Source organism: Chelmon rostratus, chromosome 7, assembly GCF_017976325.1.
Source record: "Chelmon rostratus isolate fCheRos1 chromosome 7, fCheRos1.pri, whole genome shotgun sequence".
NCBI lineage: Eukaryota > Metazoa > Chordata > Actinopteri > Chaetodontiformes > Chaetodontidae > Chelmon > Chelmon rostratus.
Genome location: NC_055664.1, coordinates 5,115,950 through 5,129,242, shown reverse-complemented (window position 1 = coordinate 5,129,242; position 13,293 = coordinate 5,115,950). Strand labels below are relative to the sequence as shown.

The 13,293-nt window shown below is 42.8% G+C and overlaps 1 protein-coding gene across 1 annotated transcript in view; it reads right to left on the bottom strand.

The window, feature by feature from the left end:
• clcn2c (chloride channel 2c) overlaps positions 1 to 13,293 on the bottom strand; it is a 150,456-nt gene that overhangs the window by 98,356 nt on the left and 38,807 nt on the right. The window contains exon 2 of the mRNA XM_041940199.1: positions 6,201 to 6,351. Coding sequence (XP_041796133.1) covers positions 6,201 to 6,351 — 151 coding nt within the window. The remainder of the gene's footprint in view (positions 1 to 6,200; positions 6,352 to 13,293) is intronic.

Sequence of the window (13,293 nt, the reverse complement as noted above, 5' to 3'; positions counted from 1 at the left end):
TTATTATTATTGTTATGTATATAATCTTTTTACTGCTCGCTATTTTTATATTTTTATTAAGTATAGTTTGTTCTTTATAGTTTTATTTTCACTTATTTCACTGTGTGTAATGCTGCTGCTGCACTGCAATTTCCCAGCTTGGGATAAATAAAGTATATCTATCTATCTATAAGCCCCCTATAAACTAGGTAAAACTAGCCTTCACCATAGTAAAATGCACACAGTATAAACAATAATAATAATCTAATAATGTCACACATGACAAAATATTAGTTCTACCTTTGATAACTTAAGTACATTTAGCTCATAATACTTCCACTTCAGTAAATGATTTGGGTACTTCCACCTTCCACCACTGTCGACAGGTGACCTGAGCCGGCAGGTCCATCTGACGTCCTGTGATCGCAGTGCTGCCCTCACAGTAAACTTATTTACTACTGAAAATAGTTGGCAATCCTTGTTAAACGGAGATATTTTTAGCAGCTCTACAATTGCAGTGTCAACCGGTCACTCGCTCTGTCCGTCTGTTCAAACCACTTTGTTGTTGCTGGGTGAAACACAAATAAAATCCCTTCTCAACATGGTCGGTCACAGGAGGGAGTCCTGTATAAAAAGCAATGCGCTACATATAACGAAGTCAACAACGGCGACTGGAGCCCTCAGTTCCCTGTGGGATTTGTGTCCTTAAGATTGCTTGCTAGAGACAGCACTGAAGGCCATTGGCTAATTAATCACCTCCATCCAATCCTCCCATCCCAAGCCTTCAGAACATGACCACGATGCTGACACCACATCACATCACAGCCACAGTAGATCGAACATCAGGGACTTTGTGCTTAGCATACATTATTAACCCAGCTGATAACATCAGACAACAGCACTCCTGTTAGGAGATGAAATGAGTTACATGATTCCAAATTGAAGGAACAATTGCATTGGTGGAGGTTAACCATTCAAAGCAGAAATGGATACGGCTAAAATGTTGCCAACAAAGCTCAGAATATGCTTCAGGTAAAGAGTCATTAATGCTAACTCAATATCAACTCTTTTCTGCTGAACTCTCAAATGTCTCCATCCTGGATAAAACAGCAAGGTGTCATAAAACTACTGCAATGAATGAAGCATTGCGTCCTGGAGACGCCAGAACAGCTAACCTTGGTTGCAAAGTGCGCCAGCTGACACGTTAACTGCAACGGAAAAGTGCAGGAAAAGCAGCTTTGTGAAATGATCTCAAGGATTACCAGAGCTCCATAAATGTCTATTTTCTTAAATAGTGATTCAGAACTCAGTTTGATCCTGAGCAAATGTACGGTTCCTTCCAAAAAGATCCAGTCAGCTTTTCCACAGCCTTGGAAAGGGCAAAGGTGCCCTGGCTGATGATGCACGACTGTGCTCTGCCTCGTAAGGAAATGATAGATATGGAGTATAGCTGCAGGGGCGGAACCAGTCAAGCCTTAAAAGTCACCAGTTAAAAGCTAGAAATTGAATGTATAAATTGTCAAAGGTGTTATATTGGGCTCTGGGTCCAGGAGCAGCACTTAAGCTGCAGATATGTCAAAGCGACTTTTGAGGGAGATAAGTGAGAAGAAACTTTTACTTTTCCAAGTTGTACAGTTTACAAACAGGTGACAAATAGCTATAAGCCCTTTCTGACTTTTGCTTTTCATCAGGCAACACTAAAATTCATCCACAGGACGGAAACTCTCTCAAAAAAAAGAGCCTGAACGAGTTTTGCCTTTGATTCTAATCTGTGCTCCACTTGAGATTCATCGTAAGACATAAAAATGACAAGAATGATTAAACAGGCCACTCTGACTGCAGTAACACTGCCACTGTACTCCTGTGACTTGTAGCTAGTCCTTTTTCTCCATAACTGCATTCAGCTGCTGCCTTATTTATGCTGAATAGCAAAATGACTCGGGTGTTAATCAAAATGAGTGTTTTTTAAATACAGGAAACAAACGGTGGGAGTAAACTTAGTGCAAGCTATGTCTGACGGTGGCTACTTTCATATAATGATGACTCTTCTGTGTGACTGTTACCTCAAAGCAGTTCCTTTTCTCAGCAAAATTAGGAAAAAATGCAAAGCTTGCATTTAAAAATTACAAAATTTGACTTAGACTGTTCTCCACCAGTTAAAATGGGGTTTTACGTTCACACCAAGTCCTAAAAACTGAGAAAAAAAAAATATATGAAAATTTTTCATATAATTCCATTATTTGACAAGCATTCAAGCTGACATTGCACATATACTGACAGTGAACTGCCAGCAGCATCTTGTGACTGAAACATGTCTGCCTGCTACACCGTTGGTCATAATTACAGAGGCGCTGTCATTACATTTCGCCAAGAACAACGCCTGCAGCTGCTGGGACTGCCTGGCTGTTGGAGGAGTCATACCAGCATATCATACACACACACACACACACACACACACACACACACACACACACACTGTTACACCAGTTAAAATGATGACAGCTCCAACTGAGCTGGGCTGTACAGATGACAGGCTGGAGATTCTGCTGCTGGCTGCAACACTCAGCATCATTAAACACCAGCAAATGAAAGGGAAGAAGTGTGTTTGTTTCTGTCTCTCTCTCTCTCTGTGTGTGTGTGTGTGTGTGTGTAAAATATAAATAACAAAACAGTATGAGTGAGCAATAACAAACAGAGATTGTGCCGATCTAAGCAAGGGAATACTGTGTATTTATGAGTGTGTAAGTGAGAGTACCTCCCTGTCTCCCACAGCAGCTGCAGTCATAACCCTCAGCAGCAATGAAGAAGAATGTGTGTGTGACTTTATATTTACATATATTTTCAGCTAGTCACCTCTGGTTTTATGCCTTTACCTCACCCCGAGTGTGTTTATGTTTGCCTTTTTCTCACGCAGAGAGAAAAGTGTGTGTGTGTGTGTGCGGCTGCAGCGCAATCAAGATCAAATCTATTATGCTTGAAGCTCCACGCTGAGGGGCAAATCAATTCAGCTGCTGGCATTTTGGTGTCCTGGTCCTTACAAAGAGGATGAGAGGAGGAGGAAGAGTTAGATGGATAGCTGACTCATCAGCCGCCGGTGAAACAACAGCAAAACTCATCACCGAGATGAGAGCAGAGGACACAGATCTGCAGCATTTAGGACAAAAGCGGCTCTATCAGATTAGCGCTGGCGGCATTGAACACTTCTGAACAGCAGAGGGCGCTCAATTTACACAGAACAGGCAGCTGCACAGAAACAGATGTTCCTGACATGCACACCAGCACTTCAGCGGTGACTTGATTCAGTCACCACGATCTGTCATCATTCAGAAACACATGGAAAGTGGCGGGTTGGCAAAAATTTACCCAGGGTCAGAGGACAGTTGTGACAGGGGTTAACATAACTCGTGCTTCCTGGTCTTGTCCTCTGCTTTAAAGCCTCTAGGTGAAAGTTTTCAAAACATTTACCCATGTCCTTAGTATCAGTTTGCAGCCCCTCCCTTTGGCACCTACATTTGGCATTCCAAATGCCACAAACTGCACCCGAGCAGATATCAATGCCTTTTCGTCACTGCTCAGAAAAACTTCCCCTACTCCCACATCAGCTGGAGCCTGGTCATAGGAGGTCATGTTATTCCTTAAAACATAAGCTTGCAGCTTTTCAAGCCCAATGTGAGCACTGAAAAGGAGTTTTGCTTCCTGTGATCCTCCTCCTCCTCTTAATGCACTTCTAGTATAAGAGTGTGACTCCTGTGTTAAGACAGACTGATACTCTAAGAAGGTGAAATCAGTTGTAGGATCAGTCGAGCTCTTCTCAACTCTGCAGGTTTTGCCGGTTGCTGTTTGTACACAAAAAGTTTTCAGTGCTGTGTCCACCATTTTCATGACTTCCACTTGCGTGCATGCTGCTTACGCTCTGGCACCTGGTTGCTACCTTTTTGTTCCGACCTCACCTGCGCGCTGTTATTGGCTCGGGGCTGCACACCCACTGCTCAAAGGTTGACGGCCAGAAATGTCCTGACCGCAGCAAAACACGAAGAAATGAGTGATGATAGAGAGAGAGATTACTTTTGCATGAGTCTACACATTGGTTTTTAGGAAAATCCTGCCTAGTATACCTTTAAGGCCTGTAGAAATCACACAGGTACCTGAATCTATCCCAGACCAACCTAAAACCTCCACTCACAGGAACTAACAAACAGCCTGTGTGTGCTCTGGGCTGCACTAGTTTTGCTTTCTTTTCTCTTTCTGTTACTGTGCATGTGCATTCTATGTACAGGAACATGATTCATTGTGATTGATTGACTCACACATATAATTACTACTATCACCAACAACTGCACAAAGAGAAAAGGTGCAGGAATGTTCACATGAATCCACCCATGCATTTAAATGCTGGATTCATTCATATGCCGACCACAGGTTCACAGCATAGGCTTGTTGCAATGACGACTGTTCAGCTCTGCAGCTTTTTTTTTCCCTCCTTTTCTTTGCATCCCACTGTTCAACATGATCAATGCTCCCAAAGCAAAAAGCAGTAAGGCAGCAAGTCCTTTTCAGACCAGCAAAAGCACCTTCAGAATTATATTTCCACCACTAAGGTAATGTTCAAATGATGCTCCCCCTTTGGGCAGCGGTGCTTCAGATGGTTCAGGCTGATATATGGAGCGTACACTGTCACTATTCCTTTTAATGTGGCTGACAAAACGATCTAATGCACTATCTAATCCTAAAAGCTACCACTCTCGCTGTGATGTAAAACAACATGACTTTTCTAAATTGCAGTCATCACCAAGGACCAGCGATGAGGTGATTCCTTCCTGTATTGTCTTCTGAGTTCAGAAGCAGTCTAAAAACTCCAGTATTCCAGTAAATCGGTTTATCTACCTCTATGACCTTAATAAGTAGTAGTAGTAATAATAAGTCCACCACCTTTCTCCATCTGGAATACCTGCCTCCGAAAGCCGCAATGATCAGAGTAAACAGCACTGTTTCATACTGCTGTCACCTAATGTGTTAGCCCCATTAGAAGTGATCCAGAGCAGTCGACCATCAGTGCTCAGACTACAGTAAAATATGATGTTCAGTGACATTAAAGCACACGTGAATGGTTTAGTGAAACACTGTTCCTGACCTTTTTCGTGCCGCAGTGCACTCTGTTCTGAGGCACACCTCATTATTGACTGCTTTGGAAATATCACAGACAAGTCCGGTGTATCGTCAGTATATGAGGAGAGCTGCTGGCCAACTGCATGAAAACTGTGTCAGGGTAAAAACGGCTGTAGGCCGATGTTATTTCATGCTCATGAAGATAGGGTGATGTTTCTCTGTTCTGAATTGTTATTCCTTTTACTTCAAGAGACTTGCAAATACAACACTTTCCTTCAAATTGAGGCCAATTTCAGCTGCTCCACATGTGTTACTGCCACAAAGAAAGTGGCATTTTGAGCACAATGGTCTCCAGTGCTAAGCTACTGAACTGAGATCGTGTGTAAGCACTGGTTAGCTAGCAGGTATTTCATGAATTTGAAACACAATAGGAAAGGTCTCGGAATCAAAGGTTTTTTGATTAGGCAGGGAAAATATGACCTCGATTTCTTCACTTCTTAAAACACAAACTGGTTGGAAGAAGTTTAATCTTGCTGATTTGAAGCTTTTCAAGCTGTCCTACCTTCTTTTCATGGTTCATACAGAACTGTAGGGTTCATGCAGAAAAAGATTTTATAAAATAGCTCTTTGAGGCACTAAACCAAGCTCTGCCCAGCAGGGCTGAGCAATGTTTGATTATTTCTGTAATCAATGATGTGACTGCCTTCTTTAGAGTCCATCAGTATTTATTCCACGTGAAGCTGCAGCACATACTCTGAGAAACTGTATCCTAAAACACCAAGCGTAATGATATAATGTTTTCATTATATCACAAAAAGCCACAAAACAGCAGACTTAAGGTTGATGAATAGCATGTTCTTAATTATCCACACAGTTTATATCAATTTTAGCCTTAAGAGCATAAAATTTCTCTTGATTTTACATAGACGTCCTACTAAATGATGCTTTGTCTATCTATCCGATAAGTAGAATAGTTTGAGTCACTCCATCTGTGCTAAATGTGAGGAGCCTGATCATAGTCTTGTTTGCTGATAGTTTCCATTTCAAGTGGATGTGTTTGAACGGTTGCTGCTTGTCCATCAGTCTCTCTGTTGACCTTGCGGTATGAAACTTACTGCGACACTTGGCACAGCGCCCCTTGTCGTACTCCAGCAGGTCCAGGGTCCGGCTTCGTTCGCTGACCGATCGCCTCTGCCCGCTCTCCCTCAGCCGAGCGGCCTCCTCTTTGGCGTACACCCCGAGCTCCTGGGTGTAGCGCCCATACATCTGGAAACGGACAGAGACAAGGCCATTAGCTTTAGTGTTCACTGTACACGCACATTCAACACATCCCTTGTTAGCAAGCACATGCTTGGTTCTGCATTTTCTCCACTAATTAAATATGTGAATGAAGTGAGTTGGTGAAAGAAACATGGGGATATTGAGACGGGTGTGGCAGAGTGAGAGACAAACACAGATACACTGCAATACTGCTGACTGGCTGTGTTTACTTTTTTCAACCTTGTAATGACCTCTGGATCATCAGGAAATACACACACACACACTCACATTCTCTGCAATGAACCCAGTAACTTCTCACTGGCTAAAAACTGGCCAAGCCTCAACCTTAAGTAACAATCAGAAAGAGTTTCATTCAAATAAATGTCTGCTCTATCGCTGGATGAGCTCTATTGTTCATTAAAAAACACGTCTACAAGACAACGGCCGTTTTGTGCATTTTTTGACAGAGGATCAGTTTGAAATATTGCAGGGAGTAATGGAACAAGAGGGAACAGCCACAGTGAGCTGTTAGATGAAGAGCTGCACACCTTCAGCTTCTTAGCAAGGCAACCTACTCCCTTCAGTTTGACTGTGCCCTGCTGTCTGCAGACTCATAGCGTGTTCAGCATAAAATCACATCACGGTTGGCCACAGAGTGACAGAAAAAGGCCAATTATTGCCTTGACCTGTAGTACTAAAGCCCACGTGCAGATATCACAGGTGTCACCATATCAACCAGGACTGAAACCTGAAGGATTACAACTTTCACTGTGACTCCAGCATAACAACACACAAACACAAACACACTCTTCCCAAAATGACGTACTTTCTCTTAAAGACACACACACACACACACGAATGCACACACATAAAAGACGTCAAGTCAGCAGTACAACAGACAGGAAGCGTCAAGTTTTGAACAGCGCCCACACACCACCCCCCCCTCCCATAGTACCCCTGGGTGGTGCACAGGAACAGGGGCACTAATGACTTCCTCTTGGCCACCCGGCACAACACAGCAAACTATTTTAAACCTGCATCAACAGGTCAATCAGGGACATCGTGGCTGATTTCAGCAGCATGTGAGTTGCTGATGGGCAAAAGTTAGATTTTAGCAATAACAGCAATCAAACATCACCATGTAGCCTAAGGATCATTTTAGTACAGATTGTTCTGCACTTCAGAGGGAAAAAGTCAATTCCTGGCTCCTCCTCAGATGACAGAAATTAGAGACTGAGATGCTCTCCCTACAGGTCCCTACAAGTGCAGAATGACTACAGACACATCACAAGAAAAAAACAGAAGTATAAAAGAATATGGATTTGTGCCAGTACATTTGTCAGCCACTCTGAATTCATGCAAAACCTGCTATTTTAATCAGCGCTGCAAAACTGATCCAACTGTGACAACATTTTGCACACAGCATATTTGAACTTCATAGATTACAGGCATCACTCTTCAAAGTCCAAAGCCTGTGGTGTGCAGCTGAAGTCCACAGTGAAGGAGGGGAGAGGGAATGGAACATGCAGAGCTGCCGCCTGCATAGCGCTGCCATCCAGCTTCATAAGAGCCTATCTGCTTGTGAGAGGGCCCAAAGAGTGTCAGACTACATTTGCTGAACAGGGCCAACGCTGGAACAGATCTGCACCTCTTCAAATGGAATACACACTGTTGGGCACATTTTCAACTGTATTTGCAAAGCTTTACTAGAGCCTGTTCAATTGTGAAATCATATGACGCACAAGCTCCAAATCTTTTTTCTTTGTCGGTGGTGTTGATGCTGGAGGTGGTAGTGATAGTGTTGGTGGTGTTAATATTGTTGTTGTTGCTAGTGTCGGTGCTGTGGGTGTTGTTGTTGTGTTGGTATGAACATTAATGTGACCTAAATAACAATATTGATAATTGTGTTAAGATTTTTTAGCATCCTTTCTACGACGATGTGATTTGACAAGACAAAGCAGGTTCATGAAACCAAAACTGACTAAACCTTCATATAACTGGAGACAAAATTGCAGACTTTTTATTCAAACAACCATTTTAATCCAAAATCTGTATTCCTGTACACACGGATCATCTTGCTGGTGGCACACCTGCTGAGCAGCACCAATGCTCCCAATGCTGTGCTGGAGCCTGGAGCCAACCACACCCCTAACAACCTTAAAAGTTGTGCCTAGCGAGAAGGTGACAGAAGAACACACATGATAGCTTTGCAGAAAACAAGACTTCTTGGAAATCTTGGAATTTTAACCTGGTGATGGTGAGTCAGAGGATGATCAAAATTCAGAAAGACCATGAATGTCTGTACCAAATTGCATGGTAATCCATCCAACAGTTGTATAAACACTTTCTGAACCATGTGCCAGCCTGCTGGTGGTGCAAAGGCAGTAGGAGAGTACAAGAGTCTAGAAACCATATATGTCTCTTCCAAATTTCATGGCAATGCATCCAACAGTTGTTGAGATATTTCAGTCTGGACCAGGGTGGTGGACCAACCAACCAACCAACCAATATTACCCAAGCAGCCAGGTAAGTCAGCGTGAAGTGTCGAGAGATAAGCTAAAATCCTTTCCAGTCTTCTTTAACTTCTAGTTAAATATATTAAGATCCATAAAATATTTTGTGCTTAGTTTTATGCATTAAGACTAACTCATTTTTTTTTTAAAACAAGGTTTGTTAAACATAGCTGATGATAAAATGTCACGAGTTTTGACAACTAAAAAAGGACAAAAACTAGGATGAAGCCGCCTAAAAACCACTGAAACCCATATGGATTTCTGATCTCAGAACTAAGAAGAAGACTAAATCTAAAAATAGCTGACTAACCCACACTAGTTTGCATAGTATAAACACTCAGAGACCTTCAACCTCTACAAGCTGCTTTTCTGCCTTTGGATAGAGGGCATGGAAACTGTCAATTACATAATATTTGTCAAATAACAACGTTCACAACGGGCATAAACATTACATACTGGTTTGACCTTGAAAAAAGGCATGCTCTTTCCATGTCACAATAATGACATACCCATTTTTACTTTGAGACTGATGTGCTTGTGTTTAAACCGACAAATAAAAGGTACCGTGCTATTTCTGTTACAATAATCAAATGTCCAGATTGCCCAAACTTCCATGCGTGTCAGGATAAAACACACACTGGAAGCAGGCCTACATTTCTTGGAACGTGGCCCCTATGGTCTGATGGAAGTGTTTAGATATTACACACACGTGCACAAGCTTGCCCACACGCACCCACACAACCGCACAATGCTGAACTGTGAATGATGACAGAGATGCACTTGGCATCTTTTAAACGGCGTCTGCCATGCACACAAACAGGAGGCCGGCCGGCTATTTTTAGCCGCATGCGCACGCACACGCACAAGTTTGTGTGAACCGTGAAGCTCAGTAGTTGCCGTTTTATTGGGGTCAATGATCACAGCAGGTTGACTGACAGCAGTACAGGATGTTAAATTACAGAACTGTCTGTCAAAACAGCGGATCGACGACATTTATCTACATAAATGGCAGGCACCAATTCACAGAAAGGATGGGTTCAAGTCAAACTGTCAGAATACCTGTCTGACAGGGCCTCATCAAAGCCATGCTGGTCAGCTGCTGCTCTTTCCTAGCACTGCAGCTCTGTGTTGTGCAAGCCCCATCCATATCAAACCTGCCTGGTATTTGTAAAGCTTTGCGAGTTGAGTCACTGGGGTCAATAAAATTCCAGCCTCTGTCACTGGCATCAGGACTGATGTCTGCAGCTGTGCTGACTTTATTAAACGGATCAGTGTATACGATAAAAACTGCTTCTCAGTGTCATTAGAAAATCATCTAGAATGACATATTTGAAAACTGCACAAACCGGAAAACAATATTGCTATTTAAACATCTCTACTGCCTCAGTGTGCTTCAAACAAAGAGGTTGTTGAATGGCCAAAACTGACAGACTAACAACTGTGCACACTTTCAGCAGCAACTGACCAGGTCTGTGGGGGTGTGAAAGTAGGCGGGGTTTGAACTTCTACCTCAAGCTCGCTTTTCATTCTTCACACTTCTTTAACTACTTGAGTCACTTTATGTCTGGTTTGAGGAGAGACTGTCTCTAATTCTGCTCTATTATCCCAATTTCTCCAAAGCAGCAGGTGTTGGACCTCGCCTTCACGTGTGACCATACAAACACCTGCCTTCAGACATGGTCAGACAACACTTTGTACAGCCTTGTTCGTTTAAAGCTGACCAAGGCCTTTCCAGTTAACAAGCGATGCGTAGTAGTCTTGTGTTTGCATACAAGAATTCTTCTGATCAATTGAAGACAGTCGGGCAGAAAGGGAGTTGGGTTTAAATTAGAAAGAGAGAATAAAATTGGAACAGTGTGTGTCCATGCCAGAGCTAGATAAGTGACCATCTGTCTTTCATAAGTTAGCCATAAGAAGGCCTCCTCCACGGACCCTCAAATGCATCGCCTATACCTCACTGCATAATTTCAGCACTTCAGCTCATCTTTTGCTGTGAGGGTGTGTGCTTTTGTTGACATATGTATTTGAGAAGCAAGCAGCATGCCTCCAGTGTTCGTTATGTAAGCTCATTATTGAAAACAGCGTGTGTTCATGCCAAAGCCACGGACTGCCTGTTTCTCAGATGACCGTTTGACCCGAGCGAAGTACGGCTCTGCAGAGCTGATGAAAAGACACCCCCACCACCGCTGCAGATACAAACCGTTCCTTCAGCGGGGTCTACCCAAAACTGCTTGGCTCGGGCATATCCAAGGATCTGTGCTTGAAATAGGTGGCTTAACTGAACCGGGAAAGAGATGATGGACTTTACTGGGGGGGGGGGGGGGGGGGGGGGGGGGGGGTCCCAGTGTCAGTCAGGGGGCTATGAGCTGCTGCAGAGCTCTGAGTTGAGATACCAAAATCAGCAGTGCCTATTCCTCAGGATATTATTAAGATATTATTGATTGGGATTGTGCTCATCAATTCAGTTCTTACTGAATCCTCTTTCCTTTTTGTGTCTTTAATTAGGTAAAAACAGACAGCAAAATATTTTGCAAGCAGCAGCTTTCTTTATTTTGAACTACACTCTCTCATTATGCATGCATTGGCTTTACACCGTTTGCACCTGGGTTGAAGGTGCAGCACTGGATGATTCTTGGGTAATATGAATACAACCAAGGACAACAACAATTGTATGGCAAATTTTGCAGAAAGTCATCGTGTTCATCAGATGTCCACAGTCCAGTTATTTTCATGCAGTAAAACTTATTTTATCATTAAGGATCTGCAGTATCACTAATGCCTTTTGTTTAGCACCAAGTGATGTAGACCAAAACACAGCAGGATCCAACTTGCTTTCAGGAATTGATAAGCAAGACCAAAAAGCTTAGAAAAGAATCAAAACTTTTCTCGATGAGTCCCTGATACTAAAAATGTGGCACTAGCTCCAATTCAAAACCAAACCATATTCAGTGAAAGGGATTAATGTACTGACAAGCCTCAAAATACCTCACCGGATCCATGTAAAAGCCCAAAATGGGAACAGGGAAGGAATGAACACAAACAGTGGGAAACAGAGGAAAAATCAACAAGGGAAACATTTGGGGAGCGATTTGGGGTTTCTGACATCAAATGCCAACCGCTGCTCTAGCCAAGATGCCATTCTGCATGGCATTCTGCACGGCCACATTCATGATGGCCAACCCAAAGTTTTAATTAAGTAAGGAGACTTCAAACGCAACGGAAACTCAAAAGACCCGAAAACAAGAGGGCAGAAATAGACCTTCGCAGATGCACCCCCTTGAAACTTGCATCTGACTAGAGGAAGAAAACAAACAGACCCATCCAGAACAAAGGCATTACTGGTTGAAAGCCTATCATTATGTTGAGCATAGTCAGAAACGGGCGCTCGGCTGAGCCTGCCTGCCCGGGTTAATTGATCCCAGATGAACGGGTTGTCCCGGACTCATTGTCCTGGCTGTTAGGGCAAGGGAGGGCAAGGGTGATGAATAATTCCACTATTGATATGAAGGGTATTAATCACTGGAACAACCGGGAGAGACCAAGAAGCAAGATACTCAAAAATATCACTTGCTGCATAACCATGAAACATTTACAGCCAAGAATTCCATTGTAGACATTTAACATGGAAGAAACAGCACAGTTCAAAGACTAACGAGAAACCAGCAATTAACAAGTGACAGTTTCACCAAAACGGAAAGCATAAATCTGCCTCAAGGGTCAAGAGATCTTGTTTAATGACACTCAAAATAGGTGCAATAACAGGTGAGATAGAGCTGGTAGATAAGTCACACCTCTGCCCTTGACCTGTTTTTTGACCTGTAGCTTTTACAAAGGGTGACAAGGGGGGAAAATGTTGAATATTCAAGGTGTTTGCTTTACTTGGATGGGGCAGGGTAAATTCATTTAAATCCACTAGTCCTGTCTGCCTTTCAATTTTTTTGATGGACTCATAGTTGACATAAGAGATGACAGGTGACCCAGAAACTTTGCGGAAATCAGAGAATTTTAAGAACAGTCTTGCTTACTACCGTGCATTTGTAAAAGTTTCACAAACTCATGGGCCAAAGAATGTTCTCAACACTTGGAGGATCATAAAATAGTATAGATAGTATTTACACCAGAACTCAGCTCATGAATTTTACATTCGTGATGTAGGATTTCTATGGAAAACATAAAAATTGTTTAGGATTGTGAGCCTCATACAAGGATAAGCAACAAGGGCAGGGGATAACGGGAGGAAATCATGTTTTATTGAAAAGAAAACCCCCAGAGAAGGAAAACAAGTCAAGGACAAGGAAAAAAGGACAGCGAAAGAATGCATAGACAAATGTCCTGATTGTCCTCGGCAGCCAATCAGGGAGCTCAGCTAGAGCCACACCTTCCCTTGGTTCAGCCACTCAGCATGGTAAATGAGTGAACCAGTCCAGCTGGAGTT